Source organism: Myxine glutinosa, chromosome 4, assembly GCF_964187855.1.
Source record: "Myxine glutinosa chromosome 4, kmMyxGlut1.1, whole genome shotgun sequence".
NCBI lineage: Eukaryota > Metazoa > Chordata > Myxini > Myxiniformes > Myxinidae > Myxine > Myxine glutinosa.
In genome coordinates this window covers 202,753,422-202,771,442 of record NC_136264.1, presented here as the reverse complement: position 1 = coordinate 202,771,442, position 18,021 = coordinate 202,753,422, and the positions used below count along the sequence as shown (strand labels likewise).

At 45.9% G+C, this 18,021-nt stretch overlaps 1 protein-coding gene across 1 annotated transcript in view; it reads left to right on the top strand.

The window, feature by feature from the left end:
* The first annotated feature begins 2,613 nt into the window (after positions 1–2,613).
* The window catches only part of LOC137425641 (protein FAM3C), a 42,409-nt gene continuing 27,001 nt past the window's right edge, over positions 2,614–18,021 (top strand). The window contains exons 1-2 of the mRNA XM_068114258.2: positions 2,614–2,753; positions 17,821–17,913. Coding sequence (XP_067970359.2) covers positions 2,741–2,753; positions 17,821–17,913 — 106 coding nt within the window. The 5' untranslated portion in view covers positions 2,614–2,740. The remainder of the gene's footprint in view (positions 2,754–17,820; positions 17,914–18,021) is intronic.

Sequence of the window (18,021 nt, the reverse complement as noted above, 5' to 3'; positions counted from 1 at the left end):
TCTCTTCACCACCATCTCTTATCTTCCCCCATCCAAAACCTTGATCTTTTCTACCCCCACTAATTCACCCCAGATCCACCTTGTTTGAAATTCCAACTTCTTTCCTGGAAATCCTGGCAGTGTCCATATGTTTATACCTCTCCCACCCCCCCCCCCCCTTCACATGCCTCCCCCCAAAGCCCTCTCCCTCCCACAGATCTCTCGATGTCTCTATGTCTCTCGGTCCCTGCTCTCAAATGTTGTGTTTGTGTCCTTCCCCCTCTCCCCCCATCTTGTCTACCGCTCCCGGTTATTTGTTTTATGTGTCTGTTTGTCTTTCTGTGTGATTAATGTTCGCTCTTTCACGAGCCTCGATCTTGTATACAAAAAAAAAAAAACCATCTCAACCTGTTCCTCTTCACAGCATCAATCACAGGCTCTATTCCCATCATCTTTCCCAATTCATCATTTGTCTTCCTCTGTCTCAACGATACTCTGCACATCCACCGAACCATTCGCATTTCCACCCTTTCCAGCCTTCGTTGCTGCTCTACATTCATTACCCATGTCTCACTCCCATAAATCATAACATCTGACACGTGCAGCATACACCTTTCCCTTCAGCTTCAATGGCACTCCCCTCCTCGGCAGCACACCACTCAGTTCCAGAAACTTCTTCGGGAACTGATAACAATGGAATGGTATTAATTAATCAAAGTTACACACAGTTGCAGTTTAACTTAAAATATTGTGGGCACTTGAAAGGTGGAGGCTCTCGCACAGACGCGTAGTACTACAAGCACTGTCCATCGCAGTCACACATGTCACATGTGCAGGGCAGATTTGCCCTGGAGCATTTACAGTTGCCTTTACAGGCCGACTTACAATGGCAGCTTGTAAGCTCTGAACATGCCTCCTGTATCAGTGGTATTGTGGTCAAATTGGTGTCCAAGAAGTCCCTGTTTTCATCCAGCCCCAATCAGCTGGTGATGGGAGTTCTGGGTAGGGCACAAGTGCCTGACTCCATACGTGTCCAGCCTGAAAACATGCACGTTTTAGGTGTTGTTCGAAGGCGTCTGCTGTTGGGGGAATGTGATCAATTGTTCTTGCCTTCTTCGTGAACAAGTGTCGGCACATGTCATTCACTGTCTTTATCTCGGTAGTCCGGTCATAGACGATGGCAACATATCTTTCTATGCTCTGTAGTTCCATAGTAATAGCGTCCACAGATGGCCAATAAGCGAGAGCATGAAAGGTCTGCGTGATGCTGGGGTATGCCTCCCAAGCCTTCCAGGCTGTCTTTTTCCCAATTTGGGCAAAAAATGACACTGTGTTGCAGCCAGTGAAGGCATGAAATAATGGCAAAGACTCGGACTTCCTGCGGCCAAGGCCGGTGGCAATTTTATGGATGGCAAGGAAGCGGTAGCTTTTACCAGTGGCAATGGCAATCCAGAGTTCCTCCACACCGTGTGACTGGTAGGTAAAGTAGTGTGCTATTGCCAAGACCACAATACAAGACCAAGACCACTCATAGTATAGAAGTTATTGAGGGAAATAGGTCACAGAGGGCGGTCATGTTGAAATTCAATATGGCGGCCACCAGGGGTTCTGAATTTTTGGGCGCCCCTCAGGAAAACAATTGTATAGGTCCATACTACATCTGTGCCAAATTTGGTGCTTTCCTGAAAAAATGAACGATGCTTCCTCTTAACTGCTCTGCTAGTATACACACACACACCACTAAGATTAGTTTTCAGAGCGACACTAATATGACTCGTTAAATCCAGTCCCCCCCCCCACCTTCCCCCCACTCAGTTTTGCAATGACCCATTAAGCTTCATCTTAATCTTCAAATTGTGTGCCACGTCAGTTTCCAGGTATTGAAACGTTTCATGTGGTTGTGTAACATTGGTTAAATGCCTGATCTTGCTGTCGTGGTGTGCTCCATACCTGACCTTGCTAATGAGGTGTGTGCTCCATTCTTGACCTTGGTAACGAGGTGTGCTCCATAGCTAACCTTGATAACAAGGTGTGTGTGCTCCATACCTTACTCACCATTGAGTAACCTCGTTCCAAAAATGACATTTTACCAACAACAGGTCTTCATAGATCGATAATAATGCAAGTCATCGCGATTTCACCTGTAGGACACCAACTCACCTTTCTTGATGATAAATTACGTCACGCGAGTCTCGGATTATCACCTGGTTCGATTCGTCATTCCCATCTTACTCCTTACCTACCTTTCGACACCTGAAAGGAAACGACAGAAACCTTCCATGGAGGATTTTGTACACCTGTCGGAGACAGTCAGGTAAGCTAATGAATGGCCCAGGATTTGACAAACCGAGACAATATTTTGTCCGCGTGTACCTGGTCCCGACTGTGTCCCTGCCCAAGTGTAAATACAGTATGTGCTGTGTTTATACCTGGACAGGTATACCATACATTGAGATTAGTTGTAAGTTATACAGGTATTTGCTCACATCTGTACCTGTTCGAGAATGTGTCGTCATTTAATATTAACTCAAGCAAACAAAAACTGGGTTCATACACCTGCGAGGCGCTGCACTATGCACGCCTTTTTATTCGGTATGTTGTCATACCTGTTTTCAATGAATAGGTAAAACTGTCTCCTCCTCGCCTGACTTTTGTATAATGTTTAAACCGACTCAGATTATTCATTGTCCTTCCTTCCTGCACCACAGGTGAGCTACATTGAGAGAAGGGACGACTGGGACCCGAACCTTCCACCTGAAAGATGCGGTTCACAGGTAAATCACACCTCGGGTCGCATCGACATTATGCAGGTTTCATTCACTGAATTTACACTTGTCGGCTGGGAGGGTGGACTGGAGGTACACACACTCACCTCCAAGGTAGAGGTACATACACTCACCTCCAAGTAGAGGGACATACACTCACCTCCAAGGTAGAGGTACACACACCCACCTCCAAGTAGAGGGACATACACACCTCCAAGTTGAGGGACATACACTCACCTCCAAGTCGAGGGACATACACTCACCTCCAAGGTAGAGGTACACACACTCATCTCCAAGTTAGAGGTACACACACTCACCTTCAAGGTATAGGTACACACACTCACCTCCAAGGTAGAGGTACACACACTCACTTCCAAGTTGAGGGACATACACTCACCTCCAAGTAGAGGGACATACACTCACCTCCAAGGTAGAGGTAAACACACTCACCTCCAAGGTAGAGGTACACACTCACCTCCAAGTAGAGGGACATACACTCACCTCCAGGGTAGCGGTACACAAACTCACCTCCAAGGTAAACACACTCACCTCCAGGGTAGAGGTAAACACACTCACCTCCAAGGTAGAGGTACACACTCACCTCCAAGTAGAGGGACATACACTCACCTCCAGGGTAGAGGTACACAAACTCACCTCCAAGGTAGAGGTAAACACACTCACCTCCAGGGTAGAGGTAAACACACTCACCTCCAAGTAGAGGTACACACACTCACCTCCAAGGTAGAGGTACACAAACTCACCTCCAAGGTAGAGGTACACACACTCACCTCCAAGCTCGAGGTACACAAACTCACCTCCAAGGTAGAGGTACACACACTCACCTCCAAGCTCGAGGTACACAAACTCACCTCCAAGGTAGAGGTACACACACTCACCTCCAAGCTCGAGGTACACACACTCACCTCCAAGCTCGAGGTACACACACTCACCTCCAAGGTAGAGGTACACACACTCACCTCCAAGGTAGAGGTACACACACTCACCTCCAAGTTAGAGGTACACACACTCACCTCCAAGGTAGAGCTACACACACTCACCTCCAAGGTAGAGGTACACACACTCACCTCCAAGTTTGAGGTACACACACTCACCTCCAAGGTTGAGGTACACACACTCACCTCCAAGCTAGAGGTACACACACTCACCTCCAAGTTAGAGGTACACACACTCACCTCCAAGGTAGAGCTACACACACTCACCTCCAAGGTAGAGGTACACACACTCACCTCCAAGCTCGAGGTACACAAACTTACCTCCAAGGTAGAGGTACACACACTCACCTCCAAGCTCGAAGTACACAAACGCACCTCCAAGGTAGAGGTACACACACTCACCTCCAAGGTAGAGGTACACACACTCACCTCCAAGTAAGAGGTACACACACTCACCTCCAAGGTAGAGCTACACACACTCACCTCCAAGTTAGAGGTACACACACTCACCTCCAAGGTAGAGGTACACACACTCACCTCCAAGTTAGAGGTACACACACTCACCTCCAAGTTAGAGGTACACACACTCACCTTCAAGGTAGAGGTACCCACACTCTCATGCTATATATTTAACCGTCCATCTGTTTCGCGGTGTCACTATATGTCCATTAATTATGTACTGTTTGAACATCGGTTGCATCCTGTTTGTTCATTTTTACGGCGTTTCCCAGAGGGCAAAGCCGTCTAGAACAGTGTTTGTCCGTCTGTATGTATATCCCCTCAAACGTACAGTACACCAATCAGAGCTGAGGATCTGATCACATGACAGGGTGATGTGATTCCGTCTGATGTCATTATGGCGGTACGGCAGCTGACTCTCCACACTCCGGCATTTTTATTCCTATGCCGTTCAGGCCGAACATATCATCGAACCTGTCATATATCACAATCGCCATGCTCTACCTTTACGTTTTTCATTCAGTGTGAAACACAAACAAACCAATTGTTAAAATGACATCAAAAGCCTCGGCGTTACGGATTTTCCAACAATACGGTATGGTATAGGCCTTAGGCTTCATGCCTCACCTTCAGGCCGCTACTGACAAATTAAGCCCAAGTTTCTTAATACAGTAGTGTATCGTTTCAATAGTATCGTTTTCGTAATAATAATAATCATAATAATATAGTAAATTTAACCATAACACTTTAATCCCAATGTCGTGAATGGAAAGTTAATAGATTGAAGCGGTGTATGGTTCATGATTCCATGATAAGCAGTGTACGGCACTAATCTTACTATAATTCACCAAATGTCTGTCTGTCTGTCTGTCTCTGTCTGTCTTTCTGTCTGTCTGTCTGTCTGTCCGTCCGTTCCCAGGTACCTCAAAACGGCGGACCCGATCGCAACGATATTTTGGGTGGGTAATCCTGGGATCTCCTGGAGTAAAATAGGGTACGGTATATTGTTTTTCCAATTTCAGCTTTGGCCTCCAGCATTTTCAGGTTTGGACTCCCGCATATTGTAACATTGTAACATTAATCCCTTCGTAGTAACTACAAACATACTGGAAGTTAAAATATATCATCATCTACATATTAAAGTAGCGGCAGTTTTGTGTCCGTTACGTCATTACGTCTATGATGTCATTACGATGGCTGACTCCACCCACCGACATATTTAATTTACAAGTACACCCGCTCACTACGGGAGCGGCAGGAAGGATCGATCATTCCTCTTTGGGGTATATAGATTACAGTCGATCGATGGTCGGGTCTCAAGAACATTGGGTGTGTGTTCATTTACCAAGTTTCTTGTGGAGAGATCGCCAAGTGGTTTAAGCATTCGAGCAAGCACTCCATTCAAAACCGTGAAGGAACGGCTGGCTTGGCAAGCGCTAGCTAGCTGCTTGGTAAATGAGCACACCTCCAAACCTTATGGGGTACATAGATTACAGTAGATCTTCGCTCAGTTCTGCAAGTAAAACTTACCTCATGGATGTCGGGATTCCTCCAAAAAATTTTGTTTAATGTTACAAACAGCATTAGCGACTGTTTAAACTAATCATGTGTGTTTGTGGTTTATAATATTTTACAAGCCCGGCTACGCCGCTGTTAGACTTCCGGTCTTGTTTTTTTTTGAATGGATATCTTCCCAGACAAGGCACACAGCCACTCTGGATGAGGGGCTAAGAGAAGGTTAGAAAAATATAAGGAAAAGCAAAACAAAATATAAATAAATAATAACAAGAAAACATCCAAGACACAGGAAGTAGCAGAGTCGAAGAAAAGAAAGAAGAGGGAAAAAGAAGAAGAAGTAGAAGAGGGAAAATAATAATTAGAAGAAGACTGGCTGGTGCCATTCACCTCGTCCTGAAACAAGGAAAACCCTCTTCACAGGACCATTGAGAAGGTGGGCGTAACTAGGACAGGTGGAAAAATATACTCTTCCCTACCCCTAAAAATGTGTGACGATTCTGGCTCTTACCAGAATGGGTCTGGCTCTTACCCATTGACCTGCCTGGCTAGGTAAGACCTACCAGAGGAAAAGCTCCCGCAAGTATAGCCCAAAGGGTCACAGGAGCATGCAAGCCTCCCCACTACGATCAAAGTGGTAGTCACGAATAATCTATATATACTTATCTTATATAGAATGGAGCAAATGTATGTATGTATGTATGTCCGCTCTTCACCCATTGGTTGGACAGCTGACCTGACTCCACCCACAATTGTAACCTGAAATACTTAACCTAAAGTACCCAGAGGACCCAAAAGACCCCGCACCCCCCCGAGGACCCAAAAGACCGACAAGATCCCAAGAACCCAAAATACCCCGAAGACCCAAAAGACCCCGAAGACCTAAAATAACCCAAAGACTGAAAAGACTTTCTTGGGATGAACCTCTTGAAAAGGTTTCTTGGGAAAACCACATTTCCAAGCTGGCCTCCAAAGCCAGTCGCCGACTGGGCATCCTCCGTCGTGCGAAGTCCTTCCTCGGCACACCTGAGCTCCTCACCACTTACAAGGCTTTCATCCGCAGCTCAATGGAATACTGTTCTCCCCTATGGGCTGGTGCTCCTGCCTCACACCTGGCTCGGCTTCACGCTGTTGAATCCAAAGCTTTCAAAATCATTGGAATCTCCCGCGATGAAGCTATCTCTGAGGGCCTTTCACTCACTCACCGCAGGCAGGTAGGTGGTCTTTCTGTCTTCTACCGACTCCTCTCCGGCCTTGCTCCCCCAGCTCTCTCTGTGCTCTGTCCCCCAAATATTCCTACAGGTCGCACAAGATCTGCCAGCAACCCTCTGATGGTTAAACTGCCGAAATCTCGGCTCTCTGCTCACCTTCACTCTTTCATTCCTCTTTTCTCCCGCCTGTGGAACAAACTCCCACACTCCCTTCAATCCCTCTCCTCCCTCCAGGTCTTTAAAACAGCTGTTCACCACCATCTCTTATCTTCCCCCATCCATAACCTTGATCTTTTCTACCCCCACTAATTCACCCCAGATCCACCTTGTTTGAAATTCCAACTTATTTCCTGGAAATCCTGGCAGTGTCCATATGTTTATACCTCTCCCACCCCCCCCCCCCTTCACATGCCTCCCCCCCTTCACATGCCTCCCCCCCTTCACATGCCTCCCCCCCTTCACATGCCTCCCCCCCAAAGCCCTCTCCCTCCCACAGATCTCTCGATGTCTCCATGTCTCTCGGTCCCTGCTCTCAAATGTTGTGTTTGTGTCCTTCCCCCTCTCTCCCCATCTTGTCTACCGCTCCCGATGTTATTTGTTTTATGTGTCTGTTTGTCTTTCTGTGTGATTAATGTTCGCTCTTTCACGAGCCTCGATCTTATATACAAAAAAAAAAAAAAAAAAAAAGACCCCAAAGACTGAAAAGACCCAAAATACCCCAAAGACCCAAAAGACCCGAACTCCGAAAAGACCTAAAATATTGAAAGGACCCCGAAGACGCAAAATATCCCGAAGACCCCAAAAAACGCCGAACACCGAAAAGACCCCAAATACCCTGAAGACCCAAAATACCCCGAACACCAAAAAGACCCAAAATACCCCGAAGACCCAAAATACCCCAAAGATACCGAACACCAAAAAGACCTTGAAGACCCAGAAGTCCACGAAGACCTAAAATATTGAAAAGACCCCAAAGACTGAAAAAAGCCTGAAGACACCAAAAAAAAACACAAACACCGAAAATACCACGAACACCCAAAGACCTTGAAGACCCAAAAGACCCCAAACACCAAAAAGACCCAAAATACCCCGAAGACCCAAAATACCCCAAAGACCCGAAAGACCCCGAAGGCCTAAAATACCCCAAAGACTGAAAAGACCCAATGATCCCAAATACTAAAAGACCCTGAAGACCCAAAAGACCCGAACACTGAAAAGACCCCGAAGACCTAAAATATTGAAAAGACTCCAAAGACCAAAAATGTCCTGAAGACCCCAAAAAACCCTGAACACCAAAAAGACCCCGCGCACCAAAAAGACCCAGAAGACCCAAAATACCCCGAAGACCCAAAATACCCCAAAGACACAACTCCAAAAAGACCTTCAAGACCCAGAAGACCATGAAGACCTAAAATATTGAAAAGACCCCAAAGACCGAAAAAAAGCCTGAAGACACACAAAAAACCCAAACACCGAAAATACCTCGAATACCCAAAGACCCTGAAGACCCAAAAGACCCCGAACACCGAAAAGACCCAAAATACCCCGAAGACCCAAAATACCCCCAAAGACCCTGAAGACTTAAAATACCCCAAAGACTGAAAAGACCCAATGACCCCAAATACTAAAAGACCCAAAAGACCAGAACACTGAAAAGACCCCGAAGACCCAAAATACCCAAAAGACCTAAAATACATAAAGACTCCAAAGACTGAAAATACCCAAAAGACCCGAATACCGAAAAAACCTGGAATATTGAAAGGACCCCGAAGACCCAAAATATCCTGAAGACCCCAAAAAAACCAAAGACCCCAAAAAAAAACGAACACCAAAAGGACCCCAAAGACCCCAAAGTCCAAAAAGACCCCAAAGACTTCAAAGACCCAGGACACCGAAAAGACCCCGAAGACCTAAAATATTGAAAAGACTCCAAAGACCCAAAATGTCCTGAAGACCCCAAAAAACCCCGAACACCAAAAAGACCCTGGAGACCCAATAGACCCCAAAGACCCAGAAGACCCAAAATACCCTTAAAGACCCTGAAGACGAAAACACCCAAAAGACCAAAAAGACTGAAAAGACCCAAAATATCCTTAAAGGGGAACCCGAATGCAAAACAATTTTCTTCTTAAAACCATTGACAATCATTAATCACAGTCCAATTTGAAGGGGGTTTATTTTATTTTATTTGTGAATCACAAAGTGCCAAAAAAAGCCCTCGTGTCGATTTTCGAGTTTACCAGTGACATCACATTGTGAACTCACTGTGATCCTGCTGGTGACAGTACATAGAGACAGTGCATTCCGAGCTGCTCGGATTCAAATAATGACGGGATGTTGGAGGGGAACGGGGTGTGTGGGTTGGTTGTGGGTATTGCTAGCTAGGGTGATGTTTGCTGGGGGATGGTGTGAGGTGGTCGTGAGTATTGTTAGTTACGTTGATTGTTGATGGGGGATTGTGTAGGGGTGGTGAGGGGTCGTCATGCATATTGTTGGCTAAGGTGATGGTTGTAGGGGGATTGTGAGGGCATGGTGGAGGGGCGGGGGGGGGGGGGGAGAGGAGGGTATAGGTTGGTCATGGGTACTGTTAGCTAGGAGATGGTTGATGGTTTGTTCGGTTTTTTTTTGGAAAATTGGGATGCCTCAAAACCCAAGGCCACCTAAGTTGAACAGAGAGTTGGTGTGGGATGGTCGTGAGTATTGTTAGCTAGGGTGATGGTTGATAGGGGATTGTGAGAGGATGGTGGAGGGGAGGAAAGAGAGTGTTGTGGGGTTGTCGTGGGTATTGTTAGCTGGGGGTGACGGTTGAAGGGAATTTGTGAAGGGATGGTGGAGGGGAGGAAAGAGGGTGTGGGGTTGTCATGGGTATTGTTAGCTAGGGTGACGGTTGATGGGAGTTTGTGAAGGAATGGTGGAGGGGCGGAAAGAGAGTGGTGTGGGGTTGTCGGTTGAAGGGGGATGTTGAGGAGATGTTGAGGAGATGTTGAGGAGATGGTGGAGGGGAGGGTGGGGGGCGGAGGTGGGGGGTTGTCATGGGTATTGTTAGTTCGGCTGACGGTTGATTGGAGTTTGTGAAGAGATGGTGGAGGGGAGGAAAGAGATTTGTGTGGGGTTGTCATGGGTATTGTTAGCTGGGGTGACAGTTGAAGGGGAATTTTGAGGAGATGGTGGAGGGGAGGGTGGAGGGAGGTGTGGGGTTGTCGGTTGAAGGGGGATGTTGAGGAGATGGTGTAGGGAAGGGTGGGGTGGGGGGGGTGGGGGGTTGTCGTGGGTATTGTTAGTTAGGGTGACGGTTGATTGGAGTTTGTGAAGAGATGGTGGAGGGGAGGAAAGAGAGTTGTGTGGGGTTGTCGTGGGTATTGTTAGCTAGGGTGACGGCTGAAGGGGAATTTTGAGGAGATCGTGGAGGGGAGGGTGGAGGGAGGTGTGGGGAAGTCGTGGGTATTGCTAGCTAGGGTGACGGTTGAGCTAGGTGTGGGTGACGGTTGAGCCCCACACCTAGCTAGATTGCTAGCTAGGTGTGGGGAAGTCGTGGGTATTGCTAGCTAGGGTGATGGCTAGCTAGGGTGACCTTCCCCTTCTCTCCCCATCTTGTCTTCCGCTCCCTCTTTTTGTATATTTTGTTTGTCTGGTTGATTTGTTTGTGAAATAAATGTTAGCTCTTTCACGAGCCTCGATTCAGTATACAAAAAAAAAAGAAAAAAAAGGGGGGGTTTTGAGTAGATGGTAAAGGGGATGGTGGGGGGGGGGGGGGGGGTGGCAGGTGGGGGGTTGTCATGGGTATTGCTAGCTAGGGTGATGGTTGAAGGGGGGATTTTGAGGAGAGGGTGTGGGGTTGTCATGGGTATTGCTAGCTAGGGTGACGGTTGAAGGGGAGTTGTAAGGGGATGGTGGAAGGGGGGGAAGAGGGAGGTGTGGGGATGTCATGGGGTATTGTTAACTAGGGTGACGGTTGAAGAGGGATTTTGAGGAGATGGTGAGATGGTGGAAGGGAGAAGAGGGGGGAAGAGGTGAGTGTGGTTTTGTCGTGGGTATTGTTAGCTCGGGTGATGGCTGATGTTTGTTTTTTTCTGGAAAATTGAGATACCTCAAAAACCAAGGCCACCTAAGTTGAACAGAGATCCAGCAATATTACCAAAGGAAATAATCAAGAAACCCAAGTCAAAGCTGTTGTATCAGCAGAAAATATCCTCCAATAAGATATGGCAGAAAATGTGTTGTACGCTTGGAACAAGAACGCCCATAGGGTCGCCCGTAGGGTGGGTACTCTGCGAGTGTATTGTTATGTCAGGAGGGTAGCAATATGAAGAGCCAGATAGATCTGAATAGGTAATGTGCTTCGTCTGTCGCGGTAAGGAATCTGACCTGTAATAAGTTTCATGTTTAGTCCAGTTTGTCGGGTTAAGATGTATACCTGTGAATGTACCAGGATGTTCGAGTGATAAATAGACTAGGGATTAAAAGATAACGCCCCTTGTCATCTCACCTTTGTCCCTTTTGGCAATGCACACATTTAGACACGTAGTTAGGCTCTTTATTGCAACACTAAATAATTCCCTTCCCTGACATGACTTTGGAAGATGAACACTCAAGGGGGCAATGAACAGGCAATAAAACATTTATTTTATATAGCGCTTTTCAAGAAGCCCAAAGACGCTTTGACAGAGTACAAAAAACAAGTGCAAAAAGACAAAAATAAATAGGTAAATAATCAAAGCAAAAGGAAGGAGAAGGAGAAGAGATAGTCAGGGGTTAAATGCTGTGGGTTAAGTGTTAAATGCAGTGTTGAACAGGTGGGTCTTGAGTGATGTTTTGAATGTGGTGAGTGAGGAGGAGTCTCTGATGGTGTGAGGTAGTGAGTTCCAGAGGGTGGGAGCAGCGATGGAGAAGGCCCTGTCCCCCCAGGATCTGAATTTGGTCTGGATGGGGGGGGGGGGGGGGGGGGACAGGAGGTTGGCGCCAGCAGAGCGGAGGTTGCGGGTGGGAGTGTGTCTGGAGAGAAGGTCAGTCAGGTAGGATGGGGCCAGGGAAGAGGAGGATTTTGTATTGGATTCTCTGGGGGATGGGGAGCCAGTGAAGCTTATAAAGGACGGGGGTGATGTGGTCACGGGTCCGGGAATGGGTGAGTAGACGGGCAGCGGAGTTCTGAATGTATTGGAGTTTATTGATGATTATTGAGGGTGAACCATAGAGGAGGCTGTTGCAGTAGTCCAGACGGGAGGTGATGAAGGCGTGGATGAGGGTTTCTGCAGCCTTGGAGGAGAGGGATGGACGGAGACGGGTGATGTTTTTCAGGTGAAAGAAGGCTGTCTTTGTGATTTGTTTAGTGTATTTGTCGAAGGAGAGGGTTTGATCAAAGATGATGCCAAGATTCCGGATGTGAGGGGAGGTGGATACTGGGAAACCGTCAATGTTGAGGGCGAAGTTATGGGTGGATTTCGTGAGCGTTTTTGGGCCAATGATGATTGTTTCAGATTTATCATAGTTAAGTTTGAGGAAGTTAATTTGAAGGCAGGATTTTATTTCAGTGATGCAGTTTGTCAGGATAGAGTGGGTGGCGGTGGAGATGGACTTGGTGGAGATGAAAAGCTGGATGTCATCGGCGAAGCAGATGATCAGAGATCAAGCCATTGGAGAAGAGGAAGGATTTGATATCCGAAGCAATGATGGATTCCATGACTTTGCTGATAATTGGGAGCAGGCTGATTGGTCTCCAGTTGCAAGCATCTGTTTTTGCACCTTTTTGTGTAAAGCAGTGATGTTTGCCGATTTCCAAGCTGATGGCAGATGACCTTGAGCAAAATAGAGAGAGGCTGTGAAAGAGCGGCAGAGCAGGATTTTAGGACCCGTGGGCTGTTGCCGTCTGGTCCAGTTGCAGAATCAGAGTCAAGGTTTGACAGAAACTTCTCCACCTTGTCCGGAGAGAAGGACACAGAGTCCAGGAGAAGCTGGGTTTGACTGGCTACGGTGGGTACACAGAGAGATGGGTTTGGGACACAAGATGTTGAGGCATTCAGCTTTTTCATGTGCGGAGTCAGCTGTGTGGCCATTTGAGGTAAAGAAGGGGATGGAGGGGGAACAAACACCAGAAACGGATTTGACCAGACTCCACCAGGATTTGGATGAGGGAGACAGGTTTGAGAGTTCAGTCTTAAGAGTAGAGAGATATTGTTTCCTGGCTCTCCAGAGGGTAGACACACACTTGTTCCAGGCTTTGTGAAAGGAAATGAGATTGCCTTCTATTGGATTTGCCTTTCAGCAGGCAAAGGCAAGTTGTTTCAGGGCAACTGCCTCACCACATGATTTTGTGTACCATGGACGGGAGGAAGGGTAAGACAACTGAAGATGAGATGGGATAAATCTGTGCATGAGGGAGCAATTTACTTTGGAAGAATTCCTAGGATGAGTTGATGTGGGAGGCAGTAGAGATGGGAGACCAGTCCAGATGATTGATGGCTGCTTGAAGACCGTGCCAGTTGGCCTGAGTGAAATACCATACTCATCGATACTGAGGAGGCTTTCTGAGAATGGCCAGAGAGATATCCACTTTAACAAGCACATGATCAGAAGAACCGATTGGAGCAGAAGATGAGCAGCAGACATTTGCAGGGAAGTTTGTCATAACTAAGTCTGGAAGAGAAGATGCTCCATTGACTGAGATTCGGGTCGGGAAATTGACAGATTTTGTCAGTCCCAGTTGGTCGCAGAAGTCCTTTGCTGAAGTGCCATGGCTGCTGAGAAAGGTACCCACACCCAGCCAGCTGGCATGATGACAGTTGAAATCACCACATATGAGGAAGAGAGAGTTGGGATGAATCGATAGAAGTTTGTCCATGTTATCAGACAGTGAGATGTAGATGGAGTCATCACTGTTTGGTAGACGGTACAACACACATATGAACAAAAGGTGGGAGCGAAGGGGAAGCTGTAGCCAGAAGTATTCCTGGGGGTGAGGTGGAGAGAGGGCAGTGCAGGGAGAGTGAGGAAGAGAGTTTTTGATAAAGATATGTAACGTACGTATTACCTCCCCAAATCCTGGTTACGGTGAACCTCAGAGTCTGGAGCAGGAACACGGCAGAAAGATTTGTTATTTTGTGTGTTCTGTTAAACCATGGTAAAACCACACCAATGCAATTGTAGAACAAAACAAGTAATTGTATTAAGAACTCTCACATACACAATAAAAACACTATGAAAGAAAGTACATTGAAAATAACACTTGCATCAAATGAACAATACATATGATGGTACCATCATCCCCCAATGCTCTCAAAGCAATGAACTCACGATACACCAAACGTGAGTGGAATGTAACAATCCCCAAAGTCCGTGCACGAATCCTCACGCGGTGAAGATCAAAATCGTGCAGAACGGCAAAACAACAGGCAGGTATTGGCGCGACTGCGGAACAGGCAACCTGCTTTGCGTCTGTCCATCCAGGTAAGCTTTCGCTGCCCTCCACTACCACCCCCCCTCCCCACCCCCCCCCCCCCCCTGCGCGTGGTGAAAAAATAACACCGTCATAGTTTGGGTGAACGCCTCGGAGTTAAAGCTCGGTTGGCCATCGGTCACCAGGGGTGTTAATCCCGGTGAACGCGACAATACTTTTTCATTGGAAACTAGAGCAATGCGACTGTGTTACCAATATGCCTTGCATAGTCCCCAATGGGTAGATGCCTTCGTTCACTGTCCTAAAAATAAACAAGCTTGATTTAAATCCCATCAGCTGTTTTCAAGCATCACATTTTCACCAGACAGGACAGGTTTAACATCGATAAGTGAAGCGGTTTCAGAGAAGGGATTAAAAAAAAATATTGGCTTTCAAGCTAATATGGTTGCCATACCACATGACATATGACCTTTAAAATGTACACTCTGCATATGTATGGGTAGGGAATCATGTTTGTGAAGTTTAATGTTGATCGGATAAAGTTTGTTTTTCTATCCAATATGGCTGCCAAACCACGTGACCTATGACATAATCATTTTAAAACTATATGCAACAGTGGTTTTCGGTGATATTTGTAAAATTTTGCATCGATAGGGTGAGCGGTTTCAGAGATATAATTATTTAATATTTTCCTTCAGTCCAATATGGCTGCCACACCATGTGACCAATGATGTTTTTGTGATCATCTTTTAATTGCCATGTCTAGTCAATGACACATGTAAAGTTTTGAGTTAATCAATTTGGTGGTTTGGGAAAAGATGTTTTTTTAAGGTTTAGGTTGAATCCAATATGGCTGTCAAACCATGTGACCTATGATAACACAAATTTAATATTTCAATACAAATGGGTCTTAGATCATGTGCATGCAATTTCAGATTATTAGGATAAGGAATTCGATTTTAACATTTTTGGCTGGTATACCACTTCGCCTATGATGTCATCATGCTTTTGTTCCCCATTGGGAGGACTTGACAATGTCACAAGTTTCAAATTTTTCCATTTAGCAGTTTCCAAGAAATATATTTTTAATTTATATATATATATATATATTTTTTTTTGTATACTGAATCGAGGCTCGTGAAAGAGCTGAAAATTGCGTTGAATCCAAGATGGCTGCCATACCAAGTGACCTATGACGTCACAATTATCATAAAAACATTCTGCATGGGTGTCACTCCTACCCTGAAAGTTTCGTCTCAATTGGACATGTGGTTGCTGAGAAAAAGGAGGTTTAGCCCATACGGGGATGGACGGACGGATGGACAGACAACCCGCAAACAATGCCCAAAAACTAACCCTAACGCGGAGGCATAAAAATGGTTATTTTAAGTATTATGGAGGCGATTTGTGTTCTTCAGTGTTCAAGTGTATAATCTTACAATATTTCATTCCAAATACAGACTTGGCATTTAATATGGAATATTTTCTTTTTCTTGACTTGGGTTTACTTTCTGAACTCGGTATATCAATCTGGTGAGTTTCTTTTACGCTTCGGTGATTTCTTTGTTAAAAGAACCATGTCACTGATTGTCTGTCGCAGCAAGAAGTCAATAACAGGATTATATCACAGGTGGCGTGACAAAATGTACGGACAGGTACATTTGACGATTGGCTTCACAATCGGGTATATAAGGGTTGTTGCGTTTTGTATTAGTGGAAAACAACTGCTGCACGTCTACAAAAGTTATTGCCGCTTCCCCTGGAGATGGTCCGTCAACTCGACAATGCTGTTTGTCATTTAGTGGTGGCTTTACGAAATTCCGGCATGAAACAGCGTGCTATTGCTCGGCAGTATGGCATCACTCAAGGTCAGGTGCCAAAGATCCTGAAACGAAATGCTCAGAGGGGTGTCCCTACTCCAATACCGAGGCCAGGACGTCCCCGCAGAACCACAAGGAGGGATGATCGCCAGCTGCACCGGTTAGTCCGCAATGGCCGTACCAAGTCAGCTAATCGGCTTACGGCTGAGTGGCAGCAACTGACAAATGTGCCTGTATCCAGAAGGCGAGTCAACCAACGACTGGTTCAAGCAGGCTATCGTGCCAGGTGTCCCCTGAGAAAGCCACGTCTGACCAGACAACACCGCCAGCGCCGATTGCAGTGGGCCAGAGAGCAACGTCAATGGCAGCCAGGACACTGGAATCACGTGATCTTCAGTGACGAGTCTAGATTTCTGGTCGATCGTCAAGATGGCTGCGTCCGAGTGCGCAGACAAGTGCATGAAGCCTACAACGAAGATTGTATAGTGCCAAGAGTCCAAGCTGGAGGTGGGGTGACCGTTTGGGCTGCTTTTCATGCAGGGGGCAAAGCTGACCTGGTTGTTCTGAATGGAAACCTGAACCAGTTCAAGCACAGGGCCATTCTGGGAGAAACATTGCTTCCATTTGCTCGTGCAGCCTTTCGAGGAAACTTTGTCTTCCAAGATGACAATGCACGGCCTCATCGTGCTCGCATGATCCAACACTTTCTTGCTGACCGTGGTGTAGAGCATATGGAGTGGCCTGCCATGTCCCCGGATATGAATCCGATAGAGAACTTGTGGGCAGAATTAACGCGTCAAATCGACCACTTGGACCAGCAGCTGACCTCTGTGCGTGAATTGCAGCAGGCTATTGTCACTGCATGGCAAGCGATTCCTATCCAAACCTTGGCAAATCTCGTGAACAGCATGCCTCAACGTGTACGTGCTCTCCTGAATGCTCGTGGGGGTTACACGAAGTACTGAACTGTAATTTTGCTGTCCGTAATCCCAGTCGTAATTTAACTTTTGTTTTTGTTAAAAAAAAATGTTGGCTAATGTGGAAAATAAAGAGATACTTCTGGAAAACGTACAGAAGTTTAACACAGTACTGTCCATGAATTGAGTTCGATATCAGTTTACATCACTTTCAAGGATCAATTTATTTGCTTCGAAATGTCAAATGTGGTTTTTGTTTCTTTTAAAGGTCACATTAACAAAATCTAGAATAATTTCAACATAATTCCAATGAACTTTTGGTTCTAAGACATCTTGAAAAGTAAGTTCACCCCCACAAAAAAAAAATTCCATATTAAATGCCAAGTCTGTATATTGAGTGTCACATGTGAGGTGGGTTTTTTAAGACACTTCACAGCCAATGGGAATAAGACACGTGGTTAGTTTCTGAGCGGCCAATCAAATGGGGGAAATGAGATGGGGATAGACCTCCTGGTTTGTCACTTTAGTGATGTTTTTCTTTTTGTTCTTTAAACGTTCGGAGTCTCATTTGATATGAAAATACTGATATGAAAACAATGGAAGATCGATGCTAATCAGAGCCAATGTCAATATCTTTTAAGGTGCCATTTTTATATTCCACGGATGAGGCAGCCATTTTGTTTCCAGACCTACACACGTCGTATACATCGTACTTTGTTCATTCCTGACGAGATGATATTCCATAGATTCCTGTTTTGTGATGATTGTGCTGGATTGGAGAAGATTAATTCCCTTTTGTGTTCCACCCCAGTCCGGAATATAATTTTCATTCTTACATCTACTTGCGTCTTCCTGGCCCTTTACTTCATCTTTCATGAGACATCTGACATGACACAAATTTCCGGTGAGCATTGCACATGTTATGTGATTTTGTGCTGTTTGTTCTACTTTTCAGTATTGCTGCTGTTAAATACCTGTCCATTGATCGCTCCTTAATTGTAGTAATATGAAT